This window comes from Argopecten irradians, chromosome 10 (assembly GCF_041381155.1).
Source record: "Argopecten irradians isolate NY chromosome 10, Ai_NY, whole genome shotgun sequence".
In the NCBI taxonomy this organism is placed as follows: Eukaryota; Metazoa; Mollusca; class Bivalvia; order Pectinida; family Pectinidae; genus Argopecten; species Argopecten irradians.
Window position 1 is genome coordinate 21,268,082 of NC_091143.1, and position 14,772 is coordinate 21,282,853.

At 34.3% G+C, this 14,772-nt stretch overlaps 1 protein-coding gene and 1 long non-coding RNA gene across 2 annotated transcripts in view; one reads left to right on the top strand and one right to left on the bottom strand.

The window, feature by feature from the left end:
- Positions 1–14,772, top strand: part of LOC138333381 (uncharacterized) — a 401,614-nt gene that overhangs the window by 318,687 nt on the left and 68,155 nt on the right. The gene's annotated exons all lie outside the window — the stretch shown is intronic.
- On the bottom strand, positions 1,360–13,456 carry LOC138333377 (scavenger receptor cysteine-rich domain superfamily protein-like). Its single transcript, XM_069281720.1, has 11 exons — positions 13,321–13,456; positions 12,047–12,147; positions 10,190–10,341; positions 8,836–9,004; positions 8,360–8,680; positions 7,998–8,135; positions 7,340–7,513; positions 4,933–5,089; positions 4,310–4,473; positions 3,643–3,987; positions 1,360–2,270 (listed from the first exon to the last, which is right to left on the bottom strand). Exons 2-11 carry the CDS (start codon positions 12,114–12,116, stop codon positions 1,948–1,950), a joined length of 2,013 nt encoding a protein of 670 aa, XP_069137821.1. The 5' UTR covers positions 12,117–12,147; positions 13,321–13,456; the 3' UTR covers positions 1,360–1,947.

Below are 14,772 nucleotides of genomic sequence, written 5' to 3' on the forward strand. Positions count from 1 at the left end.
TGTATCTAGTTCTACCTTCCACGAGTTATGAAATTGTTTGAAACTTTTGCAAACAGAATTTTTTTCATACACCAATGAAGTTAAATATAGTGAAATCAATTTTAAACGAAACAATAAATGACGAGAATGGCGCCTAATCTCGACATTGTTTACAATAGAGACATTACATTTTGTAATGATTCTTGAAAAATTATTCCTTTGAGAAATCAACGCAGTCGTACGTTTGCTAGTATTTTTATCAAGTATCCTGAACAAATTATATTCATTAAATAAGAAGTCATTATTTTGTGATTTCAATCGCGTTATAAAACACAATTGGTTGCCTATTTCTGTTAATGCTTTTTGACTTTTTCTTTCTGTTATTCTTATGTTGTTACTAGTTTTTCTTTTGACTTGAAGTAAGGTTTTTCTGTCTACCACGAAAGTTTTTTTCGATTCCATCTTCGATGACATTTCTGCCTCTTTTTCACTGACCAGTTTTGTTACGTTATACGGTATGCTGAATATTGTGTATCCTGAGTGACATGAACTAACTAATTGGAGAATACAATAGGACTAACTCACCTACTCCGTGGTATCCGATAACATTTGTGCGGCTCTAGTATCTCCAATAGTGATGGAACGTAACTCTTTGTAATGTTTCCGCTGAAATGACGGTAGCGTAGGATATCAACTTTTAACGTTATTCCATCACCAATAGAAACACTTGTCCCACACAAACGTAACCAGATATCATGCGATACGTAAATTTGTTCCAATGTTTGTAAGATTGGAAATCTTGCCCATTTTATAGTGCTAACATGTACTACAAAAGACACAGAACAAGCAAACGTCTTAAACATAACCCTATGAAATTCAAAATAATTGGGGCGTCAATGCTTATTTTATATTTTAGCCTACATGACAAAATCATAAGCGTTTTAATTTAAATTCCATGTCAATGCCGATCTTATGACACTACGATAACGTCGGTCTTTTATATCATTGTTTCATAGAAGAATGAGTTAAGTAAGGAATCGGCAAGCCACAAAGTCAAATTTAGTATGAAAATTAAAAACTAAACCCAATTATTTTGACTTCAAACTTAAACATGCACGAATCTTGTCTTCAATATAAAGCTACCGAGCCGCTAACCACAATTTTGTACAATACTATTTTTCGTAAACACTAAAATAGTTACGGACGTACACTTATCATTAATTACGCCGCACTAAACCAATCTACGGCAATTATATTTGGAATAAAAAACAAAATAGAAGTGCTGTCATGGCTTACGTAAACATAACCGATAACAACAAGAAAGCATACATGAAAAAAGGATATGTTATCTTATAAAACGATTTCCATGATCCACTATAGTTACTCATCATACGACATTTGTAAATGCAAGAAACATGCCAATGGTTTCTTGAACGAAATAAACTGTCTATACCTTTAAGTTAACAAGGTTTTATGTATTCGCCAGCTTTCGGTGTGTGTCTGTTTTTGGTAAAGTGTCAAATGGTAAGTCACTGTAATCTAACAATGGCTAGATCGCTTGCAATTTCGTGAAGAAAACCTACCAACCTTTACTCAGATCCTTAGCAACTGTCCAGCATGTGGCTCGAAATTTAAACTCAGAAGTGAAAGAAATGTGGTAATATATTGGGAAATCTTAACCATGCGTAATAGGTACGTTGTCGATTAAGTTAACAAAAATATAACAAAAAGGTAAAAATACCTCTCCAACAGGTCTATTATTGGTATACTGTTAGTACTATTGAATAGTAGTATAGTGTCATTGCGTGCCCTGCCTAAAAAACGGACGGACTGATATATATCCGGTTTGCCTTTGTTACCCTTTATGATTTACTGATAAGTAATTCATTATAATTTTTGTTTCGATATGTTCACTTCGAAGGACAAATCAATTAAAGAACTGTTAAAATTAAGATTCTTTCTTTTTAATTAAATACAATAGACCGAGGCCACACCACCAGCGCATGCACCGCTGGCTTTTGTCTTATCCAGAACTGAAGCACGGATACATTGCCGGAAGTCTGTCTCCCATCCTGTACATCCGGCTTCTGTCATCCATACGACTGGGTTGTTCAGGGTAGCGCCTTGAGTAGTGGATGTCGGGATTCCGAAGCCCATTCGGTATCCAAACTGACGACAATATACACGAGCGTCCCTGTAGTCCCAGTTTTTGGCACACACTGTACCATTGATTCCGTACATCTGAAGTACCGGACTTGAGGGAAATGTGGTCGGCGGATGGACTTGTACATCTAAATATAAAAACTGTATAGTCAGGTTCTCTTGTAAATTTCACATGAAACATTCCATTTAAAATACCAAAAATATAAAAAGTATACATGTATATAGGAATTAGGTAGCAGCCGTGTATAAAATAACCACACTGTAACATTTGCAGACAAGATGGTCTGAATATAGAATTATCAGTTTGTTCCCTTTCATGCATATAAGAATTCAATATATTTCGTGGTATTTATTTGCAAAACATTTATTTTCGCATACATGTATGTCATAAGAGTTTTTGTAAACCATGAAAAACCCATCCATATATTTGTGATTTATGTATAAAAATGAATATTACAAAATATTTGAAAAATTGTGCATCACCATCTTTGTAACATTTATATGAGTGATCTAATGATGGGAGTGGAACGTCGAATGAGTGCTCCATGAATTCGTTACTCCGTTATATCCACCCCTAGGATATTTCATAGGAAAACTGAAGGTAAAAAACGCATCTATGGTGTCTTCAGTTTTACTATGGAATAACCCAGGAGTAGGTATAATGACAGTGATAGTATCCCCTGGAATACCGAGGATGTCACATATTGTGTTTCTACATTCCGTTTGCAACTTTACTGAACTCTTATTACAACCAAGAAAATGTTCAGTTATTGACTTACTATCATGCACTGTCTAAGGGGATGGATCAATATATATAAACACAGAGACTCAATATCTTCTGGGATGTACGCATACTAGTGTATCAACAAATTACTTGCATTATTTAAAACGGAAAATTATCACATTAGAATTATGATTACAAACTATTCCAACTTTATACATTGAAAATGGAGTTGTCCTCATTTAGCTATTAGATATTGTAAATGATCACGTTTTCACGTGTAGTGGATAATACATACATAATGCATTTAAGTAGTAACCAAATAAGAATGGACACTGATGTCCACTACAATTAATGTATATAATAACAATATTATGTTGAAATTGAAACTTTATTACATAATTAGTTGATGATATAAATGCAAAATATCAAACTTGCATTTTATATCATTATGTAGTAAACGTGTTTTAATCTCATTTTCATATATCTTAATTTAGTATATATTGAAAATGGTGTTCAAAATTAAGATAATTAAATATGGGAAATGGTGTGAACAGGTGAAAATAAAATATTAAGTTAATATGCTTTTCGCACATCTATTCATTTCAAATAAAAAAATACCTAACGTCAAAATTAAATAATTTTGCAATTATAATAAATACCGATTTCAGGAGTTTCGGATGTGGTAATCGAGAAACTTTTTAAATATTATTTTTTTAAGAAGTTTGTGAAGGTTTTATCCACCGTCATATTTCACTTATGTTTTTATCTTAACTTACCTGGTTTGGCATTTGCTTGAAGACACAACACTGAAGCATAAGCGGCAGGGTAATATGGAGACATACTCGATTTACAATTGGCTGTTTCCGTAAACTGACAACTGTTTAAATCGGTTCCGTTTTCAGAACACTCCATCTGCAAGAAGAATATTCTGAACTTGTTGTCTACCGTAAGAGGTTCGCTGATCAGTGGGACACCAAAGGGGAAGCCAAGTTCTTTACAAACCATCTCAGCATCTTTTGGTCCAAATGCTTCATCACATACATGATACCACCGCTCCTTGTGGAACACCAACACACTCCCGCTTGTCCCTAAATCATTGGATTGTGTCGAGGCGAGGAAAGCTGAACCAAGAACACAAAACAATATCTGCTTATTCATATCATTTAAATCATTCTTGTGCAAAACTATTTATGCAGCAACACATGTCTTGTCGACCACCTCTTTATAAAGACCAAGTGCTTGAAACAATCATTTTTTTAGAGTCCTAAATGGTCAAATTTGACTTGTGTATAAAGACCACCGACAATTTTTCTTGGTCCCTACAGAGATTTCGAAAAAATGAACATATTTATAGATATTTTTGTTCCATACCTTCCTGGCTTTAAAACAATAAAGATAAAATACGGGGAACGAATTAACTTAAGCTACAGGATGCTTACGTACCATGCTCATAACATTCTACACCAGCAAAACTTTTCCCACTAGCACAAGCAGGAATATCGCCATCGTTGGACCAGCCATCATTTTTACACTCGAAAATGCTTTTCTCTCCTTTAGCGCATTGAACATTAGTCATAAACGTTGTATTGTACGGAGCTACTAATCCTCTGAAATGAAGAAGATCGATTTTTCGATTGTATTACAGGATCGACTGGCACTCATTACGTGTGTATTCTTATATTATGAAACCAATGAAAACATTTATGTCTTCTCATGTATATTAATCCAATTTATATATCTCTTAAAAATCATACTTTCCTGCCTGCATATGCAACCGAGATTTTGTTGCAGTTAACTTTACTAGATTACTACAATATTGATATTATATTCGGGATCAAGAGTAGAATATCTGTAACCTTCATATCGAGAGGTGACATTAATAGTTTTACTTTTTTCTAACACCTTTATGTAAACCCTTCTTTATCAAATTGGTATTGGATAAATTCAAACCAACATTTTTTTATAATAGTGGGTTCAGCGACAAACACGAGTACCCAAGCATCCACTATTGGTATAAATTTCTTTAGGAAATAAGTATGTTCATGTATCCATTAAAGTGGCCTTACCTGATATTGTCTCCGTCAGCATATCCCAGCTGTTGACAGGCAACTCTTGCATCTACTACGTCCCATTCTGTATCACATACACCTCCCTTTATCCCGTCCATCTCTAACTCCAGCCGGCCTACTCGTGGACTATCCTCAATCAGTCTGAGAACCGGGGCTGCATAGTTACAAATCAATTAAAGGTACATCAAATGCTAATCGAAGTCGTATAGAGTATAAGTAATGAACACCTGATGCAACAACTGGAATACAGTATACACAAATCCTTCGTTTACCCAGAATTTCCCTATTTTGAGCAGAGATACATGTATATGTATTAGTCCACTTAAATCACGTTGAAAAGCGCTCAACTGTATGTTGGTGGTTTTGTTTTTTTAATTTATGATAATTTAAAAGGTCAATATGATAAAAAAACAGATCCGATTTATCCCTACATTTAATAAGAGGATTTGAAAAAAATAACCTTCAGAGGTCATGTCCAGGTGACCTTTGGAAATAGCCAATCAAATTGCTGCCTGCAATATCTTGACAGTGAATTTCAGGGGACGAAATGGTTTGAAAAAACTGCATTATTATGATTTGTTGTTCGTAGTCCTCTCGCCAAAAGAGCACAAAGCGATATCGTTTTCGATTGAGATAGCAAGGTGTAGAAAATGCATGTGATCTTAAGTACACGTGGTATAAAGGTCATCTGAACATGACCCCTTAGTCAGATCCTCTATCTAACGGAGTGGTTATAAGGATTTCTATTTTAATCAGATTGTTAATAGATCGCATTATTATAAAACGATTTGGAAATACAGCGTACCTTAAAAAAGTCCGGAGACAAGTGTTTTGTATTGACACTAGCCTAGCGTTCATTATTTAGAGTTATTGAGTAAAAATGATATTTTACTTAGTAGACATATTAGTAGAATGGGAGTAGCTGTGGATGAGACGTAAATTTATAATTTCCATATTTTTTATAACTTGGAGGTTGTTTACAATTCTTGTACGGTTATTGCATCCGAGACGCGGATAAACTACATTATATAATTTATAATTGTTATCGGAAGCCCTTATCTTGACGGTGATACCAGAAATACCATATCCGGAAAGATTATCTAGACATTAACGTCCCTTTTGTGACGTGATACGTTTGTAACGTCGCTTTCCGGATCCCGGCAAACATATTTTATTTCTCCGTACCCACCTATTATAACTCGCTTCTGATATCAGCAAATATTTCGTCTGCCAGCTTTCCGAGTGTTTACTTGATGTGTACAAATCTAAAGGGATACGGGGACCCAAAACGAAAAACTTCGCATCAGTTATGGCTATTAACTGTACATCGGAATGACCGTCACGCATGTACATGTGTTTATGCAGAATTGATCTTAATTCCCACAGTATATCAATGCTGAAGGAAGTTAGCGATTTTTTAAATGCAAACAATCGAGTTTCGAGCTTCGATAGATACGAATCGTAACATACCGGTATACTAATTTTCGTCCGTAAACAGACAAACAATATACGGAATTAAAATTGCTGCAACATGTTTTCATTTTATTCATTTTAAATCTTTACTTATGATTCGAAAGATGCTATTACGAAAAATAATCTATTTTAATACAGAATCACACAGAGCAAAATATTTGTCTCAGAAAAGCTTATATATTTCCTGCTGAAATAGACTCTTTTTTGAATGTTTGGAGGCCTGACATGTAGCTTGCAAACTGGTTTGTTATATTTTAAATAATAGATAAATAAAATCATGAAGATATATAATTATTATATTAATTTGTATGCACAATGATATAATAAATATAGAAAATTAAGAAATGATAACGAATAACAAAAAACGTTGAAAACCATTTTTAACGTTTTCAGGCCAAAACTTAAAGGGTATTAGAAAGCAAATCGGTGATATTTTGAAAAATAATTCGGTGAGGTATACTTTTAATTGGGTTTTCTTATTGCAAATAGGTCAATCTTCATAGAAATTTAAAAAAAATCGATTTCTCTTGAGATCATTTTTCAGAAAAAAGGAAAACATGACAATTTTGATGCCATTTTTCACTAAAATTGGGTCCGGAATCACTTTTAAAATAACGATATCTTGTTTTATTGTGGAAACCCCAGTTTATTTGATATAGTTATGATTTATATATCACCTACTGAAGGTATGAGGATGTTACGAGCATATTCTTTATACGTTAAGTGATGTTACAAGGAGGAAATATTATTTATTCAAAAATCCTTAAAATCCGGAATATTCAGTCGTTAATACATATCTTTAAGCAACCCTGGAAGAAAAATTAACCCAGTGACTTATTATTTTTATGCGGTTGTTGTGATCAGGGTATACCTAAAATCAAAATATAAAAAATGAACGAAATCCCTGAGAGGAAACTACGTTAATTCTTACCTTGACGTTGGTAGCAGAGAACCCCGGCTAACTTGACGTTTTTGTCAGAGTAAACACAAGCCTGATCCTGACGATTACAATCACTCAGTCTTCTCTCTGTCCCCACACAGTTCACAGATCCAAGGACAAACGGACCTCTGTTTGAATCACTAGCAAATGAATAGGCTACGCCACCTAGAAATAATAGATATATGTTTTCTTGTTACTACATTTGAAATTGAACTACTGTAAATCTATTTAGGGTTTAAGAGTAGCCAAATCTAAGCATATGACTAACAAGCAATGGCTTGGTAGCTCAACATTTGTTCATAAGTGACACTCGTGCAATACGTAGCATTGACATTAATCAGAATTTTGTTTTATATCTTCAACCGTAAGTATATAGAACCATAACAGAAGTTAAGCCGTTTTAGACAAAAAGGTATTATTAACTGGATAACATATTTTACTAGGGTCTTTTGATTCATCATTTCCTTTGATTTTAACTTCAGAAAAAACTTTAAAATGAAGGATATCGCTTGGTTAAGCGGTCCACAGTATGAAAAACATATCTGGGTAATGTTGAATATACAGACATAAATGTAGTCATACGTGTAACACACTTCACACCTGTGTATCAGTTAAGGTTTTGATAACACATCCTACAACGCATCCCTACCTGCGTATCCCAGTTGCCTACACACGACCCCAGCATCTGTATCGTCCCAGGATGAACCACATACGTTGCCCCAGATTCCAGCTGCATCCGTCATTACCAACCCTGAGTTCTGGTCACCTAGTAGTCGTACGTCATTGCCTAGGTAAATACACAATTATCAAATAGTCATGTTAAACAACAATGCTGAAAATGTAACCTATGTAATTGTTGAAAAAGCATTGTACAATAAGGAATATCACACAATATATAAAAAGCATGGTTTGAAGATGAATTTCGATTGTTTTAATATCAAGATGTTATCGAATTTCATAATTTATATATGAAACTGCCATTTTTGCCGGAAATTTATAACTATAACCTACCTCCTGTTACCGGAGTGTTTGAGCACACGACCGCTCCATAGTTATACGGACTTTGATTGCACGTGTTAGAGGATGTACATTGCCTGATGGTGAGCTCTGAACCCGAGCACAATATGTCGCCTTGTATGTACTTCGTATGTACGTTATTGACCTTCCCGTATGTCCCTACAGCGAGGTCCTGACCATGTTGGTATCCGAGTTCTCGGCAAACAACGGTAGCTGCGTTCCGATCGAAACCATCGCCACATTGCACACCCCAAGTCTTATTGTCGTCCAAAACATAGACCACCCCATGATTTGACCCCCCATTCTCAAGTCGTACTACAAAAAAAAATACACAAATATTGACTTCCTTAAAGTTGAAAGCGAAATACTTTAATTGGTACTTGTCAGTTTATTTTATCTCGATTTTATCTTAATGTATTAGCAGGCAAGATTACATAAGAATAAATAAATATGTGTTTTTGTCGTCTTACCAATATCATTATGACATGTGACTGCCGCGTCCTCCGTATGAACGCAATTGTGTTGGCCCCACTGTGCATGCGCACATTGTTCTAGTCGTGTTTCTTGTCCATTGCAGTTGACATTGTCCAGAAAAATCGCGCCAGTCCCGATACCGTACAGATATCTAGCTCTGCGTGCCTTTGGAAATACAAATATATTTATTTGTTACATGTCTGTGTGTTTTGCCCGCTCCTGATTGGCTGAAACTACAATTTACCGCCACGATACAATACGATATTCACCAGAAAATTACGAACTAGGCATTGTGACGTCATCCCAGGTTGATATAAGATTCCAAAACCCACAGGTCGTATCCAAAAAAAGAAATCTTGCATTGTTACGTCAAAAGACGTCAAACTCACTTCACAGGCTGATTTAAGATTCCAACGGGTCCAGGTCGTACCCAAAAATAGAGTAAGGGGAATTTCCGTAACGTCAAAAATCTATTGTGACGTTATCTTTCAGCGAGATGTGACGGGGAGCAGCAGAAATCTTTACTGGAATCAATGTGACCCTGCCAATATTTGTGTTTACATTTTTGTCAGATTTTTGAAATAATAAGTAAAATGTATTACGTGGTGTTTTCTCTATTTTATTGATATTATCAGCTTTCATTTCTCTCTTCGAAATTATCCAAGAACAATTGAGTATCGGAGAGAGGGGCTACTCAATATCATGAATAGGAAATACAGGTACATATACATGTAGTCAAATAGTTTACATAATGTTAATGCCATATAATAAAATAGATATAGACATGTTTACAGGTGGATTAGGGGATTAATCAACCCACGAAAGTAAAATAACCCTCGGCCTTCGGCCTCGGGTCATATCACTTCTTTGAGTTGATGTATCACCGTATCCACCTAAAAACGATATTTGTATAATAACACGTCCAACATCGTAATATGTATTAAATGTATTTGTACGCAACAGTTCCATATGATGAAGCAGTTATTAACATGCATTTCATTTCACTATAATGCAGATATATAGCCGAAAAAACCTAAACGTAAATACAATATGCAAATTGGATAAATCAATTAATTTCAGCCAGTATTAGTTTCTGAACACACGTTATGCTTTTACATATATCATTAACAAATACTTTCTAATGGTTTATTTGTAATGTTACGTTAAATTAAGTTTATATCTCATGTACAGTAGTGATGGCTACTGAAATATTGTACGGAATGATTTACATGACACAAATACATTATTGGGGATTTTGTAATGAACAAGTTACATTACAAAAGCTAAAACTGTTCATTCATTATGCACATATACTTATTATATAATATCATCTTTATAAAAAAGTTTTACCGCTCCCCACTTGTATCCGATCTCACGACAGACCACGTGAGCATTGAAATCTGACCAGCCATCGTTACACACGGTTCCCCACGTGACCCCGTCTTGGGAAACTTCAACCCGCCCCTCATGGGCATTTCCATCAGCTAGCCTTACAAGTATTGCTGTAACACAAAGCAGAGTGTGTTATTACATAATTAGGTTATGTAAATTAACATATTGAAAACTCGTTAAAAGTCATGACTGTAAACCTACTCGCTTGTAATTAAATGTCGCGTTGTTTTTTTGTTTTTTTAACATAATTGTTAGTGTCAAATAAGGTATATTGATCAAAATAAGGTATAAACATGCTGCTTGCAATCTTTATTATATTTTCAACTATGGTGTGAAGAAGTATTCCAAAACATTATATTAGAAAGAACATATTTGACTTCTCAGCAGAGATGATCCTTACATATTTTGTAAAAAGACGTGTTTTTTTTCATTTTTTTCTGATTCAAGTTGGTATTGTTGGCAAAGATTTGAAATAACTCAATTTTCCAAATATTGTTGCCAACGCAAAAGATGTTGGAATAATCGTAAAGCAATTCAGACGCAAGTTTCTCGTCGTTACGACCAAATACAAATAGTTATACGACTGATATTAGCATACATATGTTTAAAGAAGAAGTAGGATAAATGGAGGCAGCTCTACTGACTTAACCTCAACATATTCACAGAAAAATGTTTATAAGTGTAGTTTTGTTTTGCATTATGTGTAACCTCAACATATTCACAGAAAAATGTTTATAAGTGCAGTTTTGTTTTGCATTATGTGTTTACCACATTTTACTTTCACTTTTTATGCGAATGGAATGTTTCACGGCATTTCAGTTTTCCATCTAGATTCTTTGGTTGCCAATGCCTTTTACAATTTGAAATTATTCGCTGTGATTCATATTCACAATTTCTAATCTCCGCAAAAAAAAACCAAAAACAAAACAAAAATTTGATTATTGGTCACGTCAACAGTTTGAGATATGACACTGAGAAAAACAGTTGTGGTCAAAATTGAAAGTTTCTACCAATCAAAAGACCAAACAATTTCTTTACGTCTTGTACTGCATTCATTACGGTTTCGTGATAGACGGGGAAACCATAGACGTGGGTTTTCTTTTCGTCAATCTGAGCTTATAGGTCCACTACCTTTCCAGAGCAATTTACAGGTCTATTAAAAAATACTAACATCAGAAAATACATGTCGATGGCCTAAGATGAGTTAACAGCACCAAACATATGCAAGATTTCCTGTGTAATATATGATAACTGTGGAGATTCATTTCACTGTTTTGACGTCTGGCGCAGTAGTATTGCACTGCCGCGCGATATGTAGGACGAAGCGGGAACCATAAGAAGACCCTTGTTATGAAAATTAACATTTTATCAATTTTGATTAAATTTTTCATCTGATGATGATGAGTGTAGTATTAACGGTAAGTTAAAAACTTTTGCGATTCTTCAAAATTATCGACCTTGCTCTAAAATGTAAAAGCCGTTTCGGCATGGTAGTGGGCCTTTAATGCTATGCACGAATAATCGAATACAAATTTTAGATGTTCAGTGTAATTGTTATTCATAATTCGATATTTACAATGGTAGGTATTGTAATTACGTTAATCAACATGTTAGCCTAATAATTATTATTCGGTTGTGATCATTAACGATTCAAAAAAACAAACCACTACTCTACTGATTAGCACAAACACATACATAACACGTACATATTATATATATGTGACATCGCACAGCAGACAAGCAAATAATATACAGCTTGTAAAATTAAAACTGGTCTGTTCTCTACTTACCTGTACTGTCGGTAGATCAACTTACCTGATGTGGTGTACGTTAAAGACAATAGTGTGATGATCTGTATTGTTAAGTGGATCATGGAGGTCAGCATATTCTCTTCAGCTGTAGTGTGTTTTATTTTTCTTGAATACATGAATAGGATTTTAAATAGAACAAAACAATAATAAAACATTAATTATAGAATGTGAAACGGGTAAAACATTGCACTAAATGGTCAATTTCCAGTTGCACTACAATTTTAGACATGTTAATATATGTATTCTCCATAACTTGTTTACTTATTTACTGTCATGTGCACATGGAGGCCAATATTTAGCATATCGACTCGATTTTTCTTGTTTTTAAACCGAGACGATATCGCTATTGTGTCAAGATGTTCTCTTGTCATTCTTCATGCATTTCTTCAATATTTGATATTTAGCATCGGAAATGAAAAAGCTGACCTTAACAGAACAATCATGATATCGAATATAAAAAATTCTAACGCCATTTGATTCGGTCCATAAGATGATATACAGCACTGGTATAATATCAAATAATGACCCCGGGCTACGACTTCAGTCATTACTTAATCATACTATGGCGACATATACCTTACGTCCATAATTAATAAATAATATTTATGTAAGCGTTAAAATGTTTTACATAGGAAAATGATGTTAACTGTGTGTACACGTATTGTAATCTTTATCTTGCAAAGATGCCTGCATCTATATTATTTACCAAAATTATAAAGTAATTTATTCACATAATCCGCCTTATATGTAGTGACTTCATAGATATAATATTTTGGCATTTTGCACAAGTAATGCAACCTGCTGCGACTTTCATAATCTTGGAATGAATTGCGTAAGGGTTCTAAAACGACGGTACAAGATGACCGTCTCCGCTCGATTTTTGCAGTACAGTTTAATATTGAAATTCCTTGATATTTGTAGGTATCTGAAATCTGCTTTCATTTTATATGAAATTTCATATGAGATTTTATGAAACTTGTCTCGAAAGTGTAACTATTGTACACTATACAAATGTAGCTTGTATAAAATAAGACTCGTTTCATACTAGTTTCACCTATCTAAATTGGTAAAGTAACTATAACAGTGCTTTATTGAATGTATCAAACATGACCAGTATATTTCTAACTGATTTACATCTTTCACACGTAAGGGATTTACAGTACCATACCTGGGCAAGTGAATGAAACAAATGACGATAAGATTTATTTTTTAAGGTTTAGTGACAATCTCTGTGATATAAATAGATAAGCGATAATCTGGTCCACAATAGCTACTTACTTGTATAACTTTCCAATTTCGGTACGTTACAACCTCCTTAATTTCCCTTTAAACATGTAGTCACGGCCGTCTTTATCACTTGAGGATTCATCTTCTCTAATTGTTAATGATCATACATGGCGTGGAGCGTCACAACCTGGGACTGCTAGTCCTAAATATAGTCAGTGTTATAGCCGTTTATGTATGTTATGGAAATTAACAATAATAATTCGTTGAATTCGTTTTCAGTTTCAAGGTCTATTGGTCGATATCTATTGAAATTACTGTAACCTCTATAGAGAATTTCTCTTCATTCGATCAGCGTTTTATTGTTATATAAGGAAAAATTCAAATTTGTTTTTCAAATATGTATAACTTTTATGCATTTATATAATTTAGTAAGACTATAAAAACTTTACAGTATTCATTAGTTTAGAAAATGTAATTCAAAACACCAAAACGTGATCTAGACTGCTTATTGTCCTAATATAATTAGTGAAAAGATTATTAACCAAACTCTGCCCAGCAGGTAACATGTAAGGCGTTAGAATTGTACCTGCTGCTCATATTGCATGATCGTAAAAGGCGACTAAATTTAGGTTCTTTCTTCCTAACGTCTCCCGTGACAAAGCTTCACTTTTGCCCTTCAGTTGAGCGCTCGCCTCTGTGAGGTAGGCTCTTGGTCCTGTCCCCTGGTTAAGTCACAACTAGCATATAAAAGTGGTTTCTGCACCTGCTTAGCGCTCAGCATACAGAGAGTAGGATGACTGGTTCACCAGTTGTCAGTATAATGTGACCGGTTGGGATATGTTCCTTGGTGTCTTTGGCAGCATGTGTCAATGATGCACTATGAAAAGAGCAACATTTCCACTTTACAAGAACACGAACATATCGCAGTCTCCCATTACACGCATCTCGAACTACATAAATGCTTTACACCGAATACATGGGAAGCCGTCCTAACATTACCTTGGCTGCATAGCAGACAAAATTTTTATAATGTTACATAAAAATAATATAAGTGTTTGTGACTAAAGAAACTTTGAAAATACAATTAGTAATCAGGTATAAATGAATAAAATATAAGAGAACAATACTTTACAATGTATGTGATACAAGTTCCCAAGGTGTGATCTGTTGTTTAATGTTAACCTAAAGGTCATAGGTCGTCATTGTCGTACATGTATCTTACCTTGTTCGTAGTGTCATCCCAGTCGTAACATGGATTACATTTCAAGCTCAGGCCTACAACTTCCTCCTCCAGGCAATCAGCTATTGTTTTAGGTTGACATCACATGTATATAAATTAGTGTAAATTTTCATTCTGTTTCGCTTCAACATTTTCTTTGGGATGACCAGGAGATATAAAAGTTTTATATGTCCCTATGTTTATATTTAATTATTTTAACAGTGTGTATTGTTTATACATGCGGTGAACTATTAAAGTCCAAATATCGTAATTAAACATCAAAA